The sequence below is a fragment of the Sinocyclocheilus grahami genome, unplaced genomic scaffold (genome assembly GCF_001515645.1).
Source record: "Sinocyclocheilus grahami isolate Dianchi unplaced genomic scaffold, SAMN03320097.WGS_v1.1 scaffold981.1, whole genome shotgun sequence".
In the NCBI taxonomy this organism is placed as follows: Eukaryota; Metazoa; Chordata; class Actinopteri; order Cypriniformes; family Cyprinidae; genus Sinocyclocheilus; species Sinocyclocheilus grahami.
The window spans coordinates 61,621-79,349 of NW_015506160.1; the positions used below are offsets into that span (position 1 = coordinate 61,621).

General features: G+C 36.2%; 3 protein-coding genes across 8 annotated transcripts in view; 1 reads left to right on the top strand and 2 right to left on the bottom strand.

Annotated features, from left to right (window-relative positions):
• Window positions 1-22: 22 nt before the first annotated feature.
• LOC107565095 (signal recognition particle receptor subunit alpha-like) lies at window positions 23-12,668 on the top strand. The gene is made up of 12 exons (XM_016250293.1): window positions 23-301; window positions 2,261-2,344; window positions 2,455-2,618; window positions 2,805-2,965; window positions 3,075-3,234; window positions 5,701-5,778; window positions 6,708-6,838; window positions 6,976-7,148; window positions 8,545-8,758; window positions 8,840-9,003; window positions 10,619-10,717; window positions 11,580-12,668. The coding sequence occupies exons 1-12, from the start codon at window positions 179-181 to the stop codon at window positions 11,706-11,708; spliced, it is 1,680 nt and encodes a 559-aa protein (XP_016105779.1). The 5' UTR covers window positions 23-178; the 3' UTR covers window positions 11,709-12,668.
• Window positions 12,669-13,686: 1,018 nt separating this feature from the next.
• Window positions 13,687-15,757, bottom strand: LOC107565083 (protein FAM118B-like). The gene is made up of 4 exons (XM_016250267.1): window positions 15,753-15,757; window positions 15,127-15,422; window positions 14,982-15,047; window positions 13,687-14,744 (listed from the first exon to the last, which is right to left on the bottom strand). The coding sequence occupies exons 1-4, from the start codon at window positions 15,755-15,757 to the stop codon at window positions 14,731-14,733; spliced, it is 381 nt and encodes a 126-aa protein (XP_016105753.1). The 3' UTR covers window positions 13,687-14,730.
• Window positions 15,758-15,939: 182 nt separating this feature from the next.
• Window positions 15,940-17,729, bottom strand: part of LOC107565084 (protein FAM118B-like) — a 14,080-nt gene continuing 12,290 nt past the window's right edge. For 4 of the 6 annotated variants that reach the window (XM_016250271.1, XM_016250269.1, XM_016250268.1 and 1 more), the window contains 3 exons: window positions 16,929-17,226; window positions 16,786-16,851; window positions 15,940-16,533 (listed from right to left, as the gene is read on the bottom strand). In XM_016250271.1, coding sequence (XP_016105757.1) covers window positions 16,520-16,533; window positions 16,786-16,851; window positions 16,929-17,226 — 378 coding nt within the window. In that variant the 3' untranslated portion in view covers window positions 15,940-16,519. Of the gene's footprint in view, window positions 16,534-16,780; window positions 16,852-16,928; window positions 17,227-17,729 lie in introns of those variants that run through there. The other 2 variants (XM_016250274.1, XM_016250273.1) reach the window with 2 other exon arrangements.

A 17,729-nucleotide genomic window follows, 5' to 3' on the forward strand; every position in this document is an offset into this window, starting at 1 on the left:
ACTGACGTGTCTGATTGTGCGTCGAGTCTTCATTCAGCGCTGCGCACGTTCACTCGAGCGCGGGCCAACTCTGGAGCACTTATTTATTTATTTTTATTTTTTTTACACGTTTTCGTTTTATGTTGAACGGTGTTTGTTCTGTTCCTCGTAGTATTGGGCTCGTTCGTGAGTGGCAAAGATGCTGGACTTCTTCGCCATCTTCAGTAAAGGGGGGATCGTGTTGTGGTGTTTCCAGGGGGCCGGAGTGGCCGAGTCCTTCACCGGGCCCGTCAACGCTCTCATCCGCGCCGTCATCCTGCAGGTAACCCGTCCAGTCAGCGTAGCAACAGTCCGGCCCAGCAAACACACGGGCGGAGCTGTGAGGGGTGATGTCGGTGACTGTAGTTGCTGTGTAGGAGGATGTAAAATAGCTCGAATATTGACTTACAGATGCGTTTGAGTCGGAGTTTGTGCGTGTTGGACCAGCCTAGACAACCAGAGAGAGCTCAAAGTAGACGCTTTTCATGTTTTGTTTATAATTATCTTATTACTATTCCTTGCAAAATTGTATATGGGAAAAAGGGTTTAAGCATAAAAGCAATAAGTGTAATACTGCTTTAAATTGTTGTTGCCCCCCCCCCCAAAATTAAAAAGTTTTCATACTTTTTAATTTTATATTTAAATAGCATACGTTTTCCCCTGATTTACAGAAGAAACCCACTCAAATGTAATTCAGTGTAACAATCTTGTCAGGCATATTTACAACAAAAATCAATTTATGACATATATTAAAAAACGAATTACTTAAACCCCAAATACTAATTAGTTGTAATTTTTTAAATGTCCCACTATCCTAGGTTTTGCCCATTTGTCAGTAAGTACTCATTTAAAACGCACCAAATTTAATATGCTCCCTTATTCTTTTATATGTTTTAATATGTACAGGTCAGAATAAGCGTGTTTGAATTTTTACATAAATATTGTGTCGCACTGAATGACAATGTAACATTATTTCAACCAAATTTGTACATTTTATTTTTCAAAAACTTATCTGAAACCTTAATAGTAGACACTTTACTTATATTTAATGTGCTTTCTATGGACATATAATCACTTTTTTGTACATTTCTGATTGATGCGGACATCTTAACGTCTTTGACCCATATTCATAAATGTATGTATATCTATCTAGTTTTCAAGATATTGATATATATATATATTTGAATTCTTTAAAGAACACTAAAAATGTAATTGCTTGTGAGAGTCAATAAAAAAATATTAGGTTTTGCCCATTTGTCAGTAAGTACTCATTTAAAACGCATCAAATTGAATATGCTCCCTTATTCTTTTATATGTTTTAATATGTACAGGTCAGAATAAGCGTGTTGTTTGAATTTTTACATAAATATTGTGTCGCACTGAATGACAATGTAACATTATTTCAACCAAATTTGTACATTTTATTTTTCAAAAACTTATCTGAAACCTTAATAGTAGACACTTTACTTATATTTAATGCTTATTCTTTTATATGTTTTAATATGTACAGGTCAGAATAAGCGTGTTTGAATTTTTACATAAATATTGTGTCGCACTGAATGACAATGTAACATTATTTCAACCAAATTTGTACATTTTATTTTTCAAAAACTTATCTGAAACCTTAATAGTAGACACTTTACTTATATTTAATGTGCTTTCTATGGACATATAATCACTTTTTTGTACATTTCTGATTGATGCGGACATCTTAACGTCTTTGACCCATATTCATAAATGTATGTATATCTATCTAGTTTTCAAGATATTGATATATATATATATTTGAATTCTTTAAAGAACACTAAAAATGTAATTGCTTGTGAGAGTCAATAAAAAAATATAGCTTATAGCACACTGTCAAATCAAGTTTAGTATGTCTTCTTATAAATAATAATAACTCTTATAAAATGATATCATATTATTAGAAAATAATTGTTATATCAGTTTGTTTTATCACAATTATATTTCAATAGCTCACAATTCAGAGGAAAAAAGTCCTGACAATTATGACAAAGTCCTGATCAGCTATTATCTAACTTCAAATGAATCTAGCATGAGAACACATCAAGTGTCTATATTGCAATCCACCGCTTCAAAACGACTTTTGGTCTGTGTTCCAGCCAAGTACAGCATTTCATTTCATTTGATTCATCATGAAATTTCAGATTTAGATTATAGCAACATGTATGTTAAGACATATTTGAAGTTGAATGTTTGTTTTTTGCCTCTCCATTTGCAGGAGAGGAGTGGCAATAACTCCTTCACCCACAATGCCCTCAGTCTTAAATGCAAGCTGGACAATGAGTTTGAGCTTGTGTTTGTGGTGAGTGCTTATTTTCCTCCTTTCAATGCAAATAATGTGCTTCTTCAGATCAGTCAGTGTCCCATGACTCAGCTGTCCGTATGTCTGATTGTGTGCTTCTGCCGTCTCAGGTGGGTTTTCAAAAGATCCTGACGCTGACGTATGTGGACAAGTTCATAGATGATGTCCAGCTGCACTTCAGAGATCGATACAAGAATGAGCTGGAGCAGAGAGGCGCCCTAAAGTTTCTGCTCAATAATTTTGAGTTTGGAGATGACTTCCGCAGACTTCTGCGGTGAGCTAGACCTAAAAAAGCATTTATTGTCTGAAAAAATAATTTTACACACTAAAGCTAAACCTTTCAAAAGGATCAAAATAACTGAAGAATTACCAGTAGAAACAGAGCTGTGTCCACATTGTTATATTATTTTCAGCACTTAAACTCTAGGCATCATCATTATATGATGGGTGTGTTTTGCAGGGAGGCAGAGGGCAGCAGCAAAGCCAAGGCCTCCGTCTCTATGAGGACTTTCAATGAGTCCCAGAAATCCCAGAAAACTGTGAAGTCTATGATTGAGACAAAAGATGGAGACAAAAGCAAGGAGCAAGGAGGCAAGAAAAGTAAAAATGCCAAAAAGGAGGGTGAGAAATGTGAGAGAGGATTAATAAAGGAAACCACCTACGAGAGCCAGTGGCTCTTCCGAAGCTATAGGTTTGTTAATATAACCGTTCTTTCATTTCTTCTCTTCAGCTGAATCAGGAGGGGATCAGGCTAAAGCTGCCTCACAGACTGCCTCGAAAAAAGCTGTGGAGAATGGAAACGAGGGCCTGACCCAAGAGGAGATTATCGAGAGGAACCGTGCCAAGTTCATCAGCAAGCAGTTGGGTGGCGGAAAGCCAGAAAAGTCCAGGTAAGACACTGAATTGTGAGAAAAAGCTTTGTTTGTGGCAAATGAGGCCCTACTTTTGAATTGTGGGCCATATGGGTGTCACAGATCTCAACATGGCTTTCACTAAATCACTTAAACCAACATATTGGTCATCTGATTACATAGTTATAATAATTTATCCTGACTAAAGATGATTTTTAAAGCAGGGTTGTTATCATTAACTAAGGGGGTGTTTACACGATACCTTATTCAACAAAAACCTCTTTAGGCCGTTCATTTACTGAAAACAGAAACTTTTGAAAATGAGTTTCAAAGTGCAAGTTTTTGAAAACGGTATCATCTCTGTGTAAACTACAAAAACATGAATTTGTGAAAACAGTGACGTCGTGCACATGCATATTACGTGTTCAGTGTATAGCTGTTTCCATCACCCTATTTTAATGCGCATTTTGAAGTATCACACGAGTGATGGAAACGCCAAATTTCGAATTCAAATCCCTTAAAGGGATACTCCACCCCAAAATGAAAATTTTGTCATTAATTACTTTCCCCCCCATGTCGTTCCAAACCCGTAAAAGCTTCGTTCATCTTCGGAACACAATTTAGGATATTTTGGATGAAAACCGGGAGGCTTGTGACTGTCCCATTGCCTGCCAAGTAAATTACACTGTCAAGGTCCAGAAAAGTATGAAAGACATCGTCAGAATAGTCCATCAGTAGTTCAACCGTAACGTTATGAAGCGACGAGAATACTTTTTGTACGCGAAGAAAACAAAAATAACAACTTTATTCAACAATTCGTCTCCTCTGTGTCTCTCTGCATCACCATTTTGGAGAATATGCGCTGAATGCAAGCAGCGTACGCTATTGTATGTTAGCCGCGCTGCACGGATGCACAGTTTTCGTTCAAATCAAAGCGTAAATACACGTAGAAAACGTATCCTTGTGTCACGGCTGACACAGAAGAGCGTACGCAGTTTGCGTTCAGCGCATATTCTCCAAAATGGCGCTACGGTGATGCAGAGAGACACAGAGGAGACGAATTGTTGAATAAAGTTGTTATTTTTGTTTTCTTCGCGTACAAAAAGTATTCTCGTCGCTTCATAACGTTACGGTTGAACCACTGATGGCAGATGGACTATTCTGACGATGTCTTTCATACTTTTCTGGACCTTGACAGTGTAAGTTACTTGGCAGTCAATGGGACAGTCACAAGCCTCCCGGTTTTCATCCAAAATAACTTAAATTGTGTTCCGAAGACGAACGAAGCTTTTACGGGTTTGGAACGACATGGGGGGAAAGTGATTAAAGACCATTTTAATTTTGGGGTGGAGTAACCCTTTAATTCGCAAAAAAGTTTTTACGCTGGCTTGAGGTGGTTTTTGACTTGTGTGAAAAAGGATTGATGAGAATAATGGGAGATGAAAATGCATTTTGCGAATAAATTCCTCCAAGCGCATCAAAAAAAGTCATGTGACTGTGCTATGGGCCGGCAAAACCTGACTAACCTGCGGACCGATCTCATTCACAGCATCTGAAATGTTGTTATGGTCATTCGGAAATACACAAGCAAAGTCTTGTCGTCAAAGTATTTCTGTATAATTGCCTCCCAGAAATGTCTTGCACGACTGCGTTCCCAAACAGCAGCATCCACCTCCGAAAGCAATGACCGCATTCATTGTGTTTCGTCTGCTCGCTCTGAGGCGCAAGTCATTTATTATATATGAAAATGATTATATTCTCCTACTTTTCTTAGTGATTTATAGTGCCAGTTTATCAGGAAGTGACAATTTAGTTCTCTTTGACTTGTTGGATGGAAACAATGCTTGTTCGCAAATGTTTTATGCGATATTCCAGTTTTGAGCATAAGTTAAATTCGCAACTTTGGATGGAAACCCGGCTTATAGGTATATTTGTAGGCGCGTAGTGTTTTTTTTTACAAAGTGACATCGCCACCTACTGGCCTGGCATGGATAATACAGCGTTTTTAGTTGTTTTCGTGGATCTGTGTGAATGGGGATCGTTTTGATAACATTGTTCTCTATATGCGAAACTTTTCAAAAATGCAAAGGAAAAACTTTTCTGTTTTTAGTACAGTCGTCGTCATGTTAACATACATTTAAACCATAAAAAAATTAATAACTTGAAATCAAATAAGCATAAAATATTATTAATAATAATACATTTCAACTAGTTAGCAAAGCAACATTTCTAATTTTCGTTTAAGTTAAAATACTAAAATGGTAAACTATTAAATTAAAAAAATGAATCTAATAAAAATGTCAAACACACAACAAAATACGTTTTAAAACTTTAACTAAAATTTAAAGTGAAAATATAAAAATTCTAAATATTAAAAAAACTATATAATAGTATCACATTTTAGTATCATTCACAAGTTTTTATTTTGTTGTATTTCATTTGTAAGTTGCTTTGGATAAAAGCATCCGCTAAATGATTAAATGTCAATTTAAATGTATTGTACAGTAAGTCCCCTAAACCCCAGAAGCCAAAGGGGAAGATGAAGCGGGTGTGGGATATGGGCGGGAAGAGCTTTGGAGAGCTGTAAATAAAAATTGATATAAATTATATAACTTAAAATAAGATATTATAGTTGAAAATGTGTAATAAAATTGTTTAAAAAACATTTGAATAAAATAAAAATGTCTTAAATAGTAAAATTGATATAAATGAATAAGTTTAACAGTACAGTAAAAGAAGCATATTGTGAAATATAAAATAAAAAGTCAAATAAAAATAGATTAAAATGCATAAAAATGATATAAATTAATAATACATGCAACAAAAGTGGAATAAAATTGATTTAAAAATGATTACAATTAATAATTTTAAATAAAATTTGATGAATAAACAAATCTAACAGCACAATATATGTAGAAAAAAAACAAAAATAATCTGATTAAAATAAGGAAAATTTTGATTTAATAAAAATGATATAAATATGTACAACCAACTGTACAGTACTATAGGTATAAAAACTATAGGTATTTTATTTTTATAAAAGAAAATGATTAAAATAAATAAATTCGATTAAATACAAATTTTAAGTTAATTTATTTACATAAAAATTACGTCTAATAGTACAGTAATATAGGTTTTTAAAAAAGCATAACGGAAACAAAATATTTTCCAAATATAATTTTACACATTTAGAATATTAATCTTCCACAGCATTTATACATGGAAAATATATAGCTGCCTTTTAAAATATCTCACATGAGGATGATCATATTTGGGGATTAAAAACCCCACAGCTAGTTATTGATCTTTATAAACCTTGCTCGTGAGCCATAACGTTTTTTTGATTCACGAGTGAGTTGTTTTTTTCAGTCAGTTCTTTTTAATGAATTGAATTGAAAAGTTCACAAATAAGTCTAAATGATTTGGGCCTGATCAAAATAATGCTTAAAGATTCCATTCATCACAAACAACTAGAAACTAGCTGATATACTGTGTATACAGCCTATGTTATAACTTGATCAAACTAATTGCAGTTTGTCTCTTCTTGTTTCTCTAGCCAAGAATGTAGCAGCCGAAATCGCCTCCCAGCTCTGCAACTCTGTGGCCAAGAAACTGGAAGGCAAAGTCATGGGCACTTTCACCAGTGAGTACAGCGCTCAGCTGCTGAACAGCCCGTCCAAACAAGAGCTTTCCCACACACCTGTTTATCTTCTGTCTTGCTTTCTGGCCTTCCTGGATTATTTAGCTCTTCTAAATCTTCTCCTGGCTCCTTCTCTCCAGCTGTGGCCTCTACAGTAAAGCAGGCTCTGCAGGACTCTCTGGTGCAGATCTTGCAGCCCAAGCGGCGTGTGGACATCTTGAGAGACGTGCTAGAGGCTCGTTCTCAGCGCAAACCCTTCGTCATCACCTTCTGTGGGGTGAACGGCGTCGGCAAGTCCACCAACCTCGCCAAGGTAAAACAAAAACAAACAAAACTCACATGGTTCTTCAAATTCTTGAAATTACCCAATAGAAATTTACGGTGTGGAATAACTGGAAATTTACTTTTGTTAAGAAGCGCTTGAAATGAAAAAGAAAAATGTATATGCAGTTGAGAATTTGTATGTTTTCTGGTTTCATGCCAACTGTAAAAAGTTTATGGTTTTTAATGTTTTTGAAAGAAGTCTCATTCTCAACAAGGCTGCATTTATTAAATCAAAAATACTGTAAAAACCGTAATATTGTGAAATAATATTATTACAATTTCAAAGAAATGTTTCCTATTTTAATACATTTTAAAATGTAGTTTATTCCTGTGATGCAAAACTGAATTTTCAGCATTATTTCTTTAGTCTTCACTGTCACATGATCCTTCAGAAATCAATCTAATTTGATTTGGAGCTCAGTTATGATCAATTATTATTGGTGCTCAACTATTAATAATGGTTCTCATTATCATCAATGTTGTAAACCGTTTTTGATGCTTAATATATTTATGGAACCATGAAACATTTTCAGGATTCTTGGATAAATAGAAAGCTCAAAAGAACAGCATTTATTTGAAAAACTTTTTTTGTAACATGAATTTAATGCGTCTTTTGTAAATTAAACGTATCTCTCTTTTTTTTTTTTTTTAAACATGAAATCATAAATATTTAAAATTATTAAGCAGCACAACTGTTTTCAACATTGATAATAAGAAATGTTTCTTGAACAGCAATGTTGAATATAATATAGAGATCATAGGTCATGTGACATGTTTTTTTTTTTTGGTACATATTTCTTATTTGCTGTTCGAGAACTTAAATCAAAAATACTGTAAAAACCGTAATATTGTGAAATAATATTATTACAATTTCAAAGAAATGTTTCCTATTTTAATACATTTTAAAATGTAGTTTATTCCTGTGATGCAAAACTGAATTTTCAGCATTATTTCTTTAGTCTTCACTGTCACATGATCCTTCAGAAATCAATCTAATTTGATTTGGAGCTCAGTTATGATCAATTATTATTGGTGCTCAACTATTAATAATGGTTCTCATTATCATCAATGTTGTAAACCGTTTTTGATGCTTAATATATTTATGGAAACCATGAAACATTTTCAGGATTCTTGGATAAATAGAAAGCTCAAAAGAACAGCATTTATTTGAAATAAACTTTTTTGTAACATGAATTTAATGCGTCTTTTCTAAATTAAACGTATCTCTCTTTTTTTTTTTTTAAACATGAAATCATAAATATTTAAAATTATTAAGCAGCACAACTGTTTTCAACATTGATAATAAGAAATGTTTCTTGAACAGCAATGTTGAATATAATATAGAGATCATAGGTCATGTGACATGTTTTTTTTTTTTGGTACAGATCTCTTATTGGCTGATCGAGAACGGCTTCACGGTGCTCATCGCAGCCTGTGACACCTTCCGCGCGGGAGCCGTGGAGCAGCTGAGGACTCATCAGCGCCGTCTGAACTCTCTGCACCCCCCTGAGAAGCACGGAGGGCAGCCCGCCGTACAGCTCTTCGAGAAGGGCTATGGCAAGGATGCTGCTGGGATCGCCATGGAGGCTATCGCCTTTGGTAAAAAGAAAACCATGTGATTATAGAAGAAATGAAACTTCACAAGGATTCATCTGTTAACACGTCTCTCTCTCTCTGCAGCTCGTAACCAGGGCTTTGACGTGGTGCTGATCGATACCGCCGGCCGGATGCAGGATAACGGTCCTCTGATGACGGCTCTGGCAAAGCTGATCACGGTCAACACCCCGGACCTGGTCCTGTTTGTGGGAGAAGCGCTGGTGGGAAATGAGGCTGTGGATCAGCTGGTAGGTGTAATGACACATAAGGCCTGTAGATGGCACTGCTTCATAATGTGTCATATGAAGTATCCATCTTTGGCCAACAAATGTTTCTGGACAATAAAAAGTGCTTTTGAACTAGGTAGTGCTTGATGTCTCAGAGAGCCGTTTATATACTAAAATAATGGGCTGTTACAAATTCAGTAAATTCTGCTTCCACTTAAATTCAATTGAAAATTGTGGCCAGGATATTGTTCCAAAATGTACACTTGTGTCTTTCAAGGAAGATCGAAAGAATGCCGTGAAAGTGACCAAATTATGACTTTAGACAGGGTTTCTTTTTTTAAATAGAAATTGATACCTTTATTCAACAAGGATGCATTCAATTTATCGAAATTACAGTAAACACATTTATAATCTTACATAAGATTTATATTTAAAATTAGGGATGCACCGAAATTTCGGCCGTGAAAATTATTGGCCGAAAATGGCATTTTTGGTTTTCGTCCGAAAGAGAAAAACAAAAGTACAAATATACTTTATATCATTTAATAAAATAAATAATTACAAAGAATTTTCGGTCCGTTTTCATTTCAGTGCATCTCTATTTAAAACAAATGCTCTTCTTTTTAACTTTATATGCAAAGAATCCTAAAAGTGTGTCATGGTTTGCACTGAATATTAAGCAGTAAAAACCATTTTCAACATTGATAATATTAAGAAATGTTTTATGAGCATCAAATCAGCATATTAGAATGATTTCTGAAGGATCATGCGTCACTGAAGACTGAAGCAGTGTTATTTTAGTATTCTTGAGATACTATTATAGGTTTTATTCATATTTTGAATTATTTTTATATTTTGTTTTCATTTTATTTTGAATTGAAGTTGTCATTTTGTTGTTTTTGACTTTAATTTTTTTTTTGTCGATATAGGTTTTTATTGTTTAAAATACAAAAAAAATATTTTAAATTGTAATGATATTTCACAATATTAGTTTTTATTGTATTTTTGCTCAAATACACGCAGCCACGGTAAGCAAACATCAAAAACAAACAAATAAAATAAATAAATAATCGCACAGACCCCAAGCTATATAATAACAAAAATGGATTGGTCCGTTTGAACTACTTTGAGAAAAGTAACAGGTACAACATGGCAACATCTATGTATAATAACACTGAGAGACTTATGCTGCATTCACGCCATGTCGTAATTACTGTGATTTCGAGATGACAACACATGACATTCTACTCGGAGCTGTTCACACCCTTGGACTCGGAACTATAGCACTTTCAATGCCTAAACATAGCACCCAATGAATCTGAGGTGGTCAGGTGGTAGTGGTACAAGTTGTAGCTCTCAGAAAACTCCCAGTTCACAAGTGGTAATTACGATATGGCGTGAACGCATCTTTAAATCAAACATACACAAGGATAAGTTAACATGGTGTAATTCAGCCAATTAGAAACTATATCTGGGCTATCACAGGATATTCATGATGGTTACCACTCTCTCACTTGTTCTGTTTCTATTGTATCCATCTGCATGTGGGAAACTGATATCTGAAAACCAGTCCTGAGCTTTTCAGAAATATTCCAGGTCATTGTTGATGTAGTGGATGTTTTCTGCTTTGTTGTAGGTTAAATTTAATCAAGCGCTGGCTGATCATTCCAAGACTGACAAACCCAGGCTCATCGACGGCATCGTTCTCACCAAGTTTGACACCATTGATGACAAGGTATGACTCCAGGATCCTTTTTCATGGCCTTTCTAAGGGTGTGTTCACACCTGTCATGTTTGGTTTGATTAAAACGAACTCTGGTGCGATTGCTCTGTTAGTGCGGTTCGTTTGAGTAAGTGTGAACGCTGCCATCCAAACCCTGGTGCGCACCAAACAAGCGGACCGAGACCGCTAAAAAGATGGGTCTCGGTCCGCTTCAAACGAACTCTGGTGAGGTTCGAATGAAATATGAACGCAACACGCACCAAATACTTCTAAACGAACCAAAAACAGGAAGTAAGGACAAGATGCGATGTTGCGCGACATGATTTGACGACGCGGTGTAACCAAAACAAAATGAGCAGAGGGCAAACGTGGAGCAACTATGAGGTAATGTCCCTTTTATGAGCTCCTTTGTTTGCAGGTGGTGAAAATAAAATGATATGTACGCGCAAGAATGAGCGTGCTTACTCCAGCAGACGGCATTAGGTGTGTTCGACTTAAACTTTAAGCCGACCAATCAGGTTGTGAACGTATCACTATGCCTTTAAGGTTCGCTGTCAAAAATGCCAATGTGAACGCTAAGCGGACCAGGACCAAATGTATTGTTTTCCTTTTACTCCAGCAGACGGCATTAGGTGTGTTCGACTTAAACTTTAAGCCGACCAATCAGGTTGTGAACGTATCACTATGCCTTTAGGTTCGCTGTCAAAAATGCCAATGTGAACGCTAAGCGGACCAGGACCAAATGTATTGTTTTCCTTTTTGGTCCGGACCAAACGAACCGAACTACAAGCGTGAACACACCCTAACAGTTTCAAGTTGGAAGTTTTTATGAAATGAATCTTGGTTAGGAGAAACTCTACATTGTTTCCTGTAGGTGGGCGCTGCCATCTCCATGACCTACATCACAGGTCAGCCCATCGTGTTTGTGGGCACCGGGCAGACATACAGCGACCTGCGCAGCCTCAACGCCAGGGCTGTGGTCAGCGCGCTCATGAAGGCCTGAGATGCACCACCCACAAGACCTGCCTCTGCTGCTCCAGCAACGGTTTCGCTACTGCTAGATATGAGACCCTGTGACCCTCTCAGCTTCCCGTGAATGCAGACATTTTGCTTTCCTACAGGTTTAACTGAAATTCAGTTCATATTTAGGATCCTCCTTGTGTTTTGTTCCAGCAAGAAAAAAAAAAAAGTGTTTCAGTTTGAGTGGAAGGAATATCATTTGACTTGATCTCACCTCAGCAACCATTTTTGATTGACATGCAACACAGCCAATCAGACAGCAATGGTTTGGGTTTCATTTAAATAATGAGATAATGGAAAGTATTTTTGCACTTTTCCACATCTGTTCTCTACGAATAAGTGATCTTGTACTTTCTGCCCACCCAAAAAAAGATGGACTGCGATGTTACGCAAATGTTATAAAAGATATATAATATATTCTAAATCTATTTTGTCTACTTTTTATTTGATTAATGTAGGTACATTCAGATGATGGCCCAGCAACCCAAACTCTCATGAAATCACTACCATAGTGCCTCAGCTCATTACATTAGCTGTTGTTCCCAAAACAATTCTGAGCAAACGCTGCCTTTTCTCATTCTTCCTTTTATACTCAGGCTTTTCATGTCTCTGGAGATGAAAAGTATTATAAGATATTGTAAGGTTTGGTGCTTGAGGTTTGAAGGCACCTCAGCAAAGAGTTCTAAAATGCTGCGTATACCAAACTGTCTGAAGCCCTACGAAGTTACATATTTGTTTTAATTCATTAGTGACTGTACTGCCATCTTTTCTTTCAGATCCCTACGCCCTTTTATTTTAGAACAAAGTCAGGTCTTAATTCTCGATCACCTCGTGTTAATTTGCGCTAGCACAATGGCAAGACTGGAGAGCTTCATAGAGAAGATTTGTTGTACTTTGAGAATGTGTAATATTTCTGAAATAAAGCTGCTATAATAGCTTGTAATGACGTGTCTTGTTTGGTACTAGTAGTTCGTAATTGTTTCCTACGCTGCTATTCTCACCAATGCTGAATTCTGTGGAAGCCTGTTTTTCTGCCACAGGGAAAAAAAAATTGAACTGCGACTTTTTCATCTCAATTCAGACTTTTCTTGCCATTCTGAATTTGAAAATGTCAGAATGGCAAGATATAAACTCAAAAATTCTGACTTTTTTTCTCACAATTCCAAGTTTCCATCTCAATTCTCAAATGTTTTTTCCCTCTTAATTCTCTTTTACCTCTAGCAATTCTGTATATTTATATTCTGTTTTTGGACAGCTAGAGTAACCAGAAGCAGATGACACCGGAGGTCTCGCACATTCAAGTTACAAATGGCAGCTATCGCTTGTACTTTAAAAAAAAATAAGGTGGGTAGATGTCATTCCTGAAAACATATTCACTGCAAATTTGGTACCAAACAGATGCTTTATTTTAAAATAGCATTATAAATACCTAAAAGACATTTGTGGACAGAGATGATAAAACCGTGGACCACTGGAGTTAAAATACAAAAGGTTTATAAACGACTGTTTACATTTCTTTTTACCGACCAAGCATTTACAACTAGAAATGGGGACTAACTGTCAGTGTCGAAGTGCAATAAAATGTATTGAAAGCTGTGTAACTTGAGAGGAATGATGGCATTATATCATTCTCCTCATTATTAATCTCGTGACAAGTTCAAGTAGATTCATGGAAGCGGAGATGCTTCTCTAAGTAAAGCCTGAGAAATCACATGAATTTTCATTCACACCTCAGTCACCCTAACGAAGTGTTTATTGCATTTCCTCCTCCTTACAGGACAGATTTAGTAATAAAAGAAATGGTCAGAGTCATATTTCAACCAATAGAACTGTGTGTGTGTATACTGTATATGGAAGCTTCCACAACAGAATAAAAAAAAATTTTTTTTAAAGTAACTGCAACTTTTTTCTAACAAATGTGACTTTTTTTCTTAGAATACTAAGTGTACATCACATTTCTGTATACTGTAATTCTCACAATACTGTATATGGAATCTAGTTTCTGCCACAGAATAAAAAATTTAAAAGGTTATCTTGCCATTCTGATTTATTTTCCTGCATTTGCGAGTTTATATCTAACATTTCTTAGAATAACAAGCATATATCTCGCAATTTTGAGGTTTTATCTTGCAATTCTGACTTTTTTGTTAAAATTGTGAGGAAAAAAGGTGAGATACTGTGAGTCAAAAAGTCAAAATTAGATTTTGTGTGAGTGTATATACAGCATCGCTTTTTGTTGTTTGCAAAAATTATTTGCAAAAGTAATAAACTACATTTTATTAAAATCAGTATTTTAATTCATTATTCAGTACAGCAAATGATATCATTAAACAGAATTGTACTGTACTATGTAAACAGTAAAACATTTTTTTTTTTTTTTTACAGAAATTATTTTTCACATTACCGTAATCAGAATTTGAAGTTGGGCAGTGTTTAAATGTAAGAAAAACAATGTCACAAAATGTATAAATACACATACATATATATATATATATATATATATATATATACACACACACACACACACACACAGTTATTTAGGGGTGAAATATGACATGGACATTTCATGATAATTTTGTGAGGTTCACACAATGACCATTTAAATATTGCTGGTGTATTTACTGTTGTGAAAAACGGGAAGTGAAACTGCATTGCTAAAACAACTCCTGTTCAGCTGTTTTGGTATTTAACAGCTCATGTTTAAGATCAGACTGGTCCTGAACATCATTCTTGGTCCACAACTTCACTTAAAACCACATTAAAAAATATATATATTTCTCCCTCACTCACATGAAGTTTCATAAACATTTTCCGAGTTGCAGGAGTTCACAGTTTGCTTGGTGGTGCTTTTACTCACGCCTTTCCCGTGTGAAGCGGACGAGTACTGGCGGCGCTCGGTTTTAGTATGAGAAAATGAGTCTGCTGTGCGTGAAGATCTAGTCATACCAGATCCGAGCGGAAGGGAGCAGCGGAGCTGTGGAAACGTTCCCAGACTGCCACTTGTGTCACGAGTGGAAGTCTGGACAGGGAGAGAGGAAGAGCTACAATGAAGATCTCGTTACAACAATGCGCATCAGCTGATTTCATACAGTGGGAAGGTGAGAACAACAACAGAAGCCCTTGTGCTGCATTCATGTTTCTATCGTTCTAGAAGCATGCACTGAAGGAAAGAACATGTGGTCATGCTCCAGTCAAATGCCCAAATTGCCTTTAGCATGCAAGCTGGTTGAGGTGCCAACACAAAAGCCGTCCTAACCTTGCAGGAGGTTTTTCTGGGTCGTAAAGCCATTTTGACTTTCTTCGCCTTGTGAGATGGGAGATCCTGAATCAATCCAGCAAATGAATCAGTGAAAAAACACATCAGTTGTATGTAACATATCTAAATAGTGAAGACAACTTACCCCAGCCATTGGTCACCACATCCCGGTTGCAAATCTCATTGGCCAGTCGTTCAAAGTACTCTGGCAGGTCGGCGTATTCGTTGCCGTACGAGATGACCTTAATGCCCTTGTCCAGCATGTTGTCTCGGAGCTTCTTGAATTCTCCCACGTCCTCTCGCCGCACCAGCATGAAATGCTCAAGGTCGGACTTGTGTTTGACCGCCTCGAGAAACAGTGCCTGGAAGGTGGTGTCGTCCACTGTCCTCCCGCAGCCCAGGAACACGAAAGACTTGGTTTCATAAAGTTTCTGGATCTCCCTCTGCAAAAACATGCAACAATGTAATAACTGAAGTGATGGACTGATATGATGATTTTCCGAACACTTTGAATACATGCGAGTCTACTCATAAAAAAATATAAATAAATACTTAAAATTTAAATGTACGTTTTAAAGTAAAAATTATCTTTATGTATATCATGAATTATTCATTTAAAAATATCAATCATTTTCCAGATTTTAAACCTGAACTACCCTTGCCTTTAAAAAATCAGATTATCTGATATTTTGACAGAATTATTAATCTTGACACACAATCATGCAGGGGTCTCTGTGATATAATAATTTTTTTTCTGCATGTTAGTCTCACCACATGACTTTGGTTTGGTGAACAAAATGTATTCACATATTAGTAGCAAATGCAGAAGTTAAAAATGTATATTTGTTAATTATTTTAATAAAAAATTATGCTAAACTTTAATTTTTTTTCTCTTCATTTTGATATCACAATAATAATTATTTTTCACATTACCGTAATCAGAATTTGAAGTTGGGCAGTGTTTAAATGTAAGAAAAACAATGTCACAAAATGTATAAATACACATACATATATATATATATATATATATATATATATACACACACACACACACACACACAGTTATTTAGGGGTGAAATATGACATGGACATTTCATGATAATTTTGTGAGGTTCACACAATGACCATTTAAATATTGCTGGTGTATTTACTGTTGTGAAAAACGGGAAGTGAGACTGCATTGCTAAAACAACTCCTGTTCAGCTGTTTTGGTATTTAACAGCTCATGTTTAAGATCAGACTGGTCCTGAACATCATTCTTGGTCCACAACTTCACTTAAAACCACATTAAAAAAAATATATATATATTTTTCCCTCACTCACATGAAGTTTCATAAACATTTTCCGAGTTGCAGGAGTTCACAGTTTGCTTGGTGGTGCTTTTACTCACGCCTTTCCCGTGTGAAGCGGACGAGTACTGGCGGCGCTCGGTTTTAGTATGAGAAAATGAGTCTGCTGTGCGTGAAGATCTAGTCATACCAGATCCGAGTGGAAGGGAGCAGCGGAGCTGTGGAAACGTTCCCAGACTGCCACTTGTGTCACGAGTGGAAGTCTGGACAGGGAGAGAGGAAGAGCTACAATGAAGATCTCGTTACAACAATGCGCATCAGCTGATTTCATACAGTGGGAAGGTGAGAACAACAACAGAAGCCCTTGTGCTGCATTCATGTTTCTATCGTTCTAGAAGCATGCACTGAAGGAAAGAAGGGAAAAGGAAAAAACATGTGGTCATGCTCCAGTCAAATGCCCAAATTGCCTTTAGCATGCAAGCTGGTTGAGGTGCCAACAAAAAAGCCGTCCTAACCTTGCAGGAGGTTTTTCTGGGTCGTAAAGCCATTTTGACTTTCTTCACCTTGTGAGATGGGAGATCCTGAATCAATCCAGCAAATGAATCAGTGAAAAAACATCAGTTGTATGTAACATATCTAAATAGTGAAGACAACTTACCCCAGCCATTGGTCACCACATCCCGGTTGCAAATCTCATTGGCCAGTCGTTCAAAGTACTCTGGCAGGTCGGCGTATTCGTTGCCGTACGAGATGACCTTAATGCCCTTGTCCAGCATGTTGTCTCGGAGCTTCTTGAATTCTCCCACGTCCTCTCGCCGCACCAGCATGAAATGCTCAAGGTCGGACTTGTGTTTGACCGCCTCGAGAAACAGTGCCTGGAAGGTGGTGTCGTCCACTGTCCTCCCGCAGCCCAGGAACACGAAAGACTTGGTTTCATAAAGTTTCTGGATCTCCCTCTGCAAAAACATGCAACAATGTAATAACTGAAGTGATGGACTGATATGATGATTTTCCGAACACTTTGAATACATGCGAGTCTACTCATAAAAAAATATAAATAAATACTTAAAATTTAAATGTACGTTTTAAAGTAAAAATTATCTTTATGTATATCATGAATTATTCATTTAAAAATATCAATCATTTTCCAGATTTTAAACCTGAACTACCCTTGCCTTTAAAAAATCAGATTATCTGATATTTTGACAGAATTATTAATCTTGACACACAATCATGCAGGGGTCTCTGTGATATAATAATTTTTTTTCTGCATGTTAGTCTCACCACATGACTTTGGTTTGGTGAACAAAATGTATTCACATATTAGTAGCAAATGGAGAAGTTAAAAATGTATATTTGTTAATTATTTTAATAAAAAATTATGCTAAACTTTAATTTTTTTTCTCTTCATTTTGATATCACAATAATTGTATCACTATATGATTGGGGGGGGGGGGGG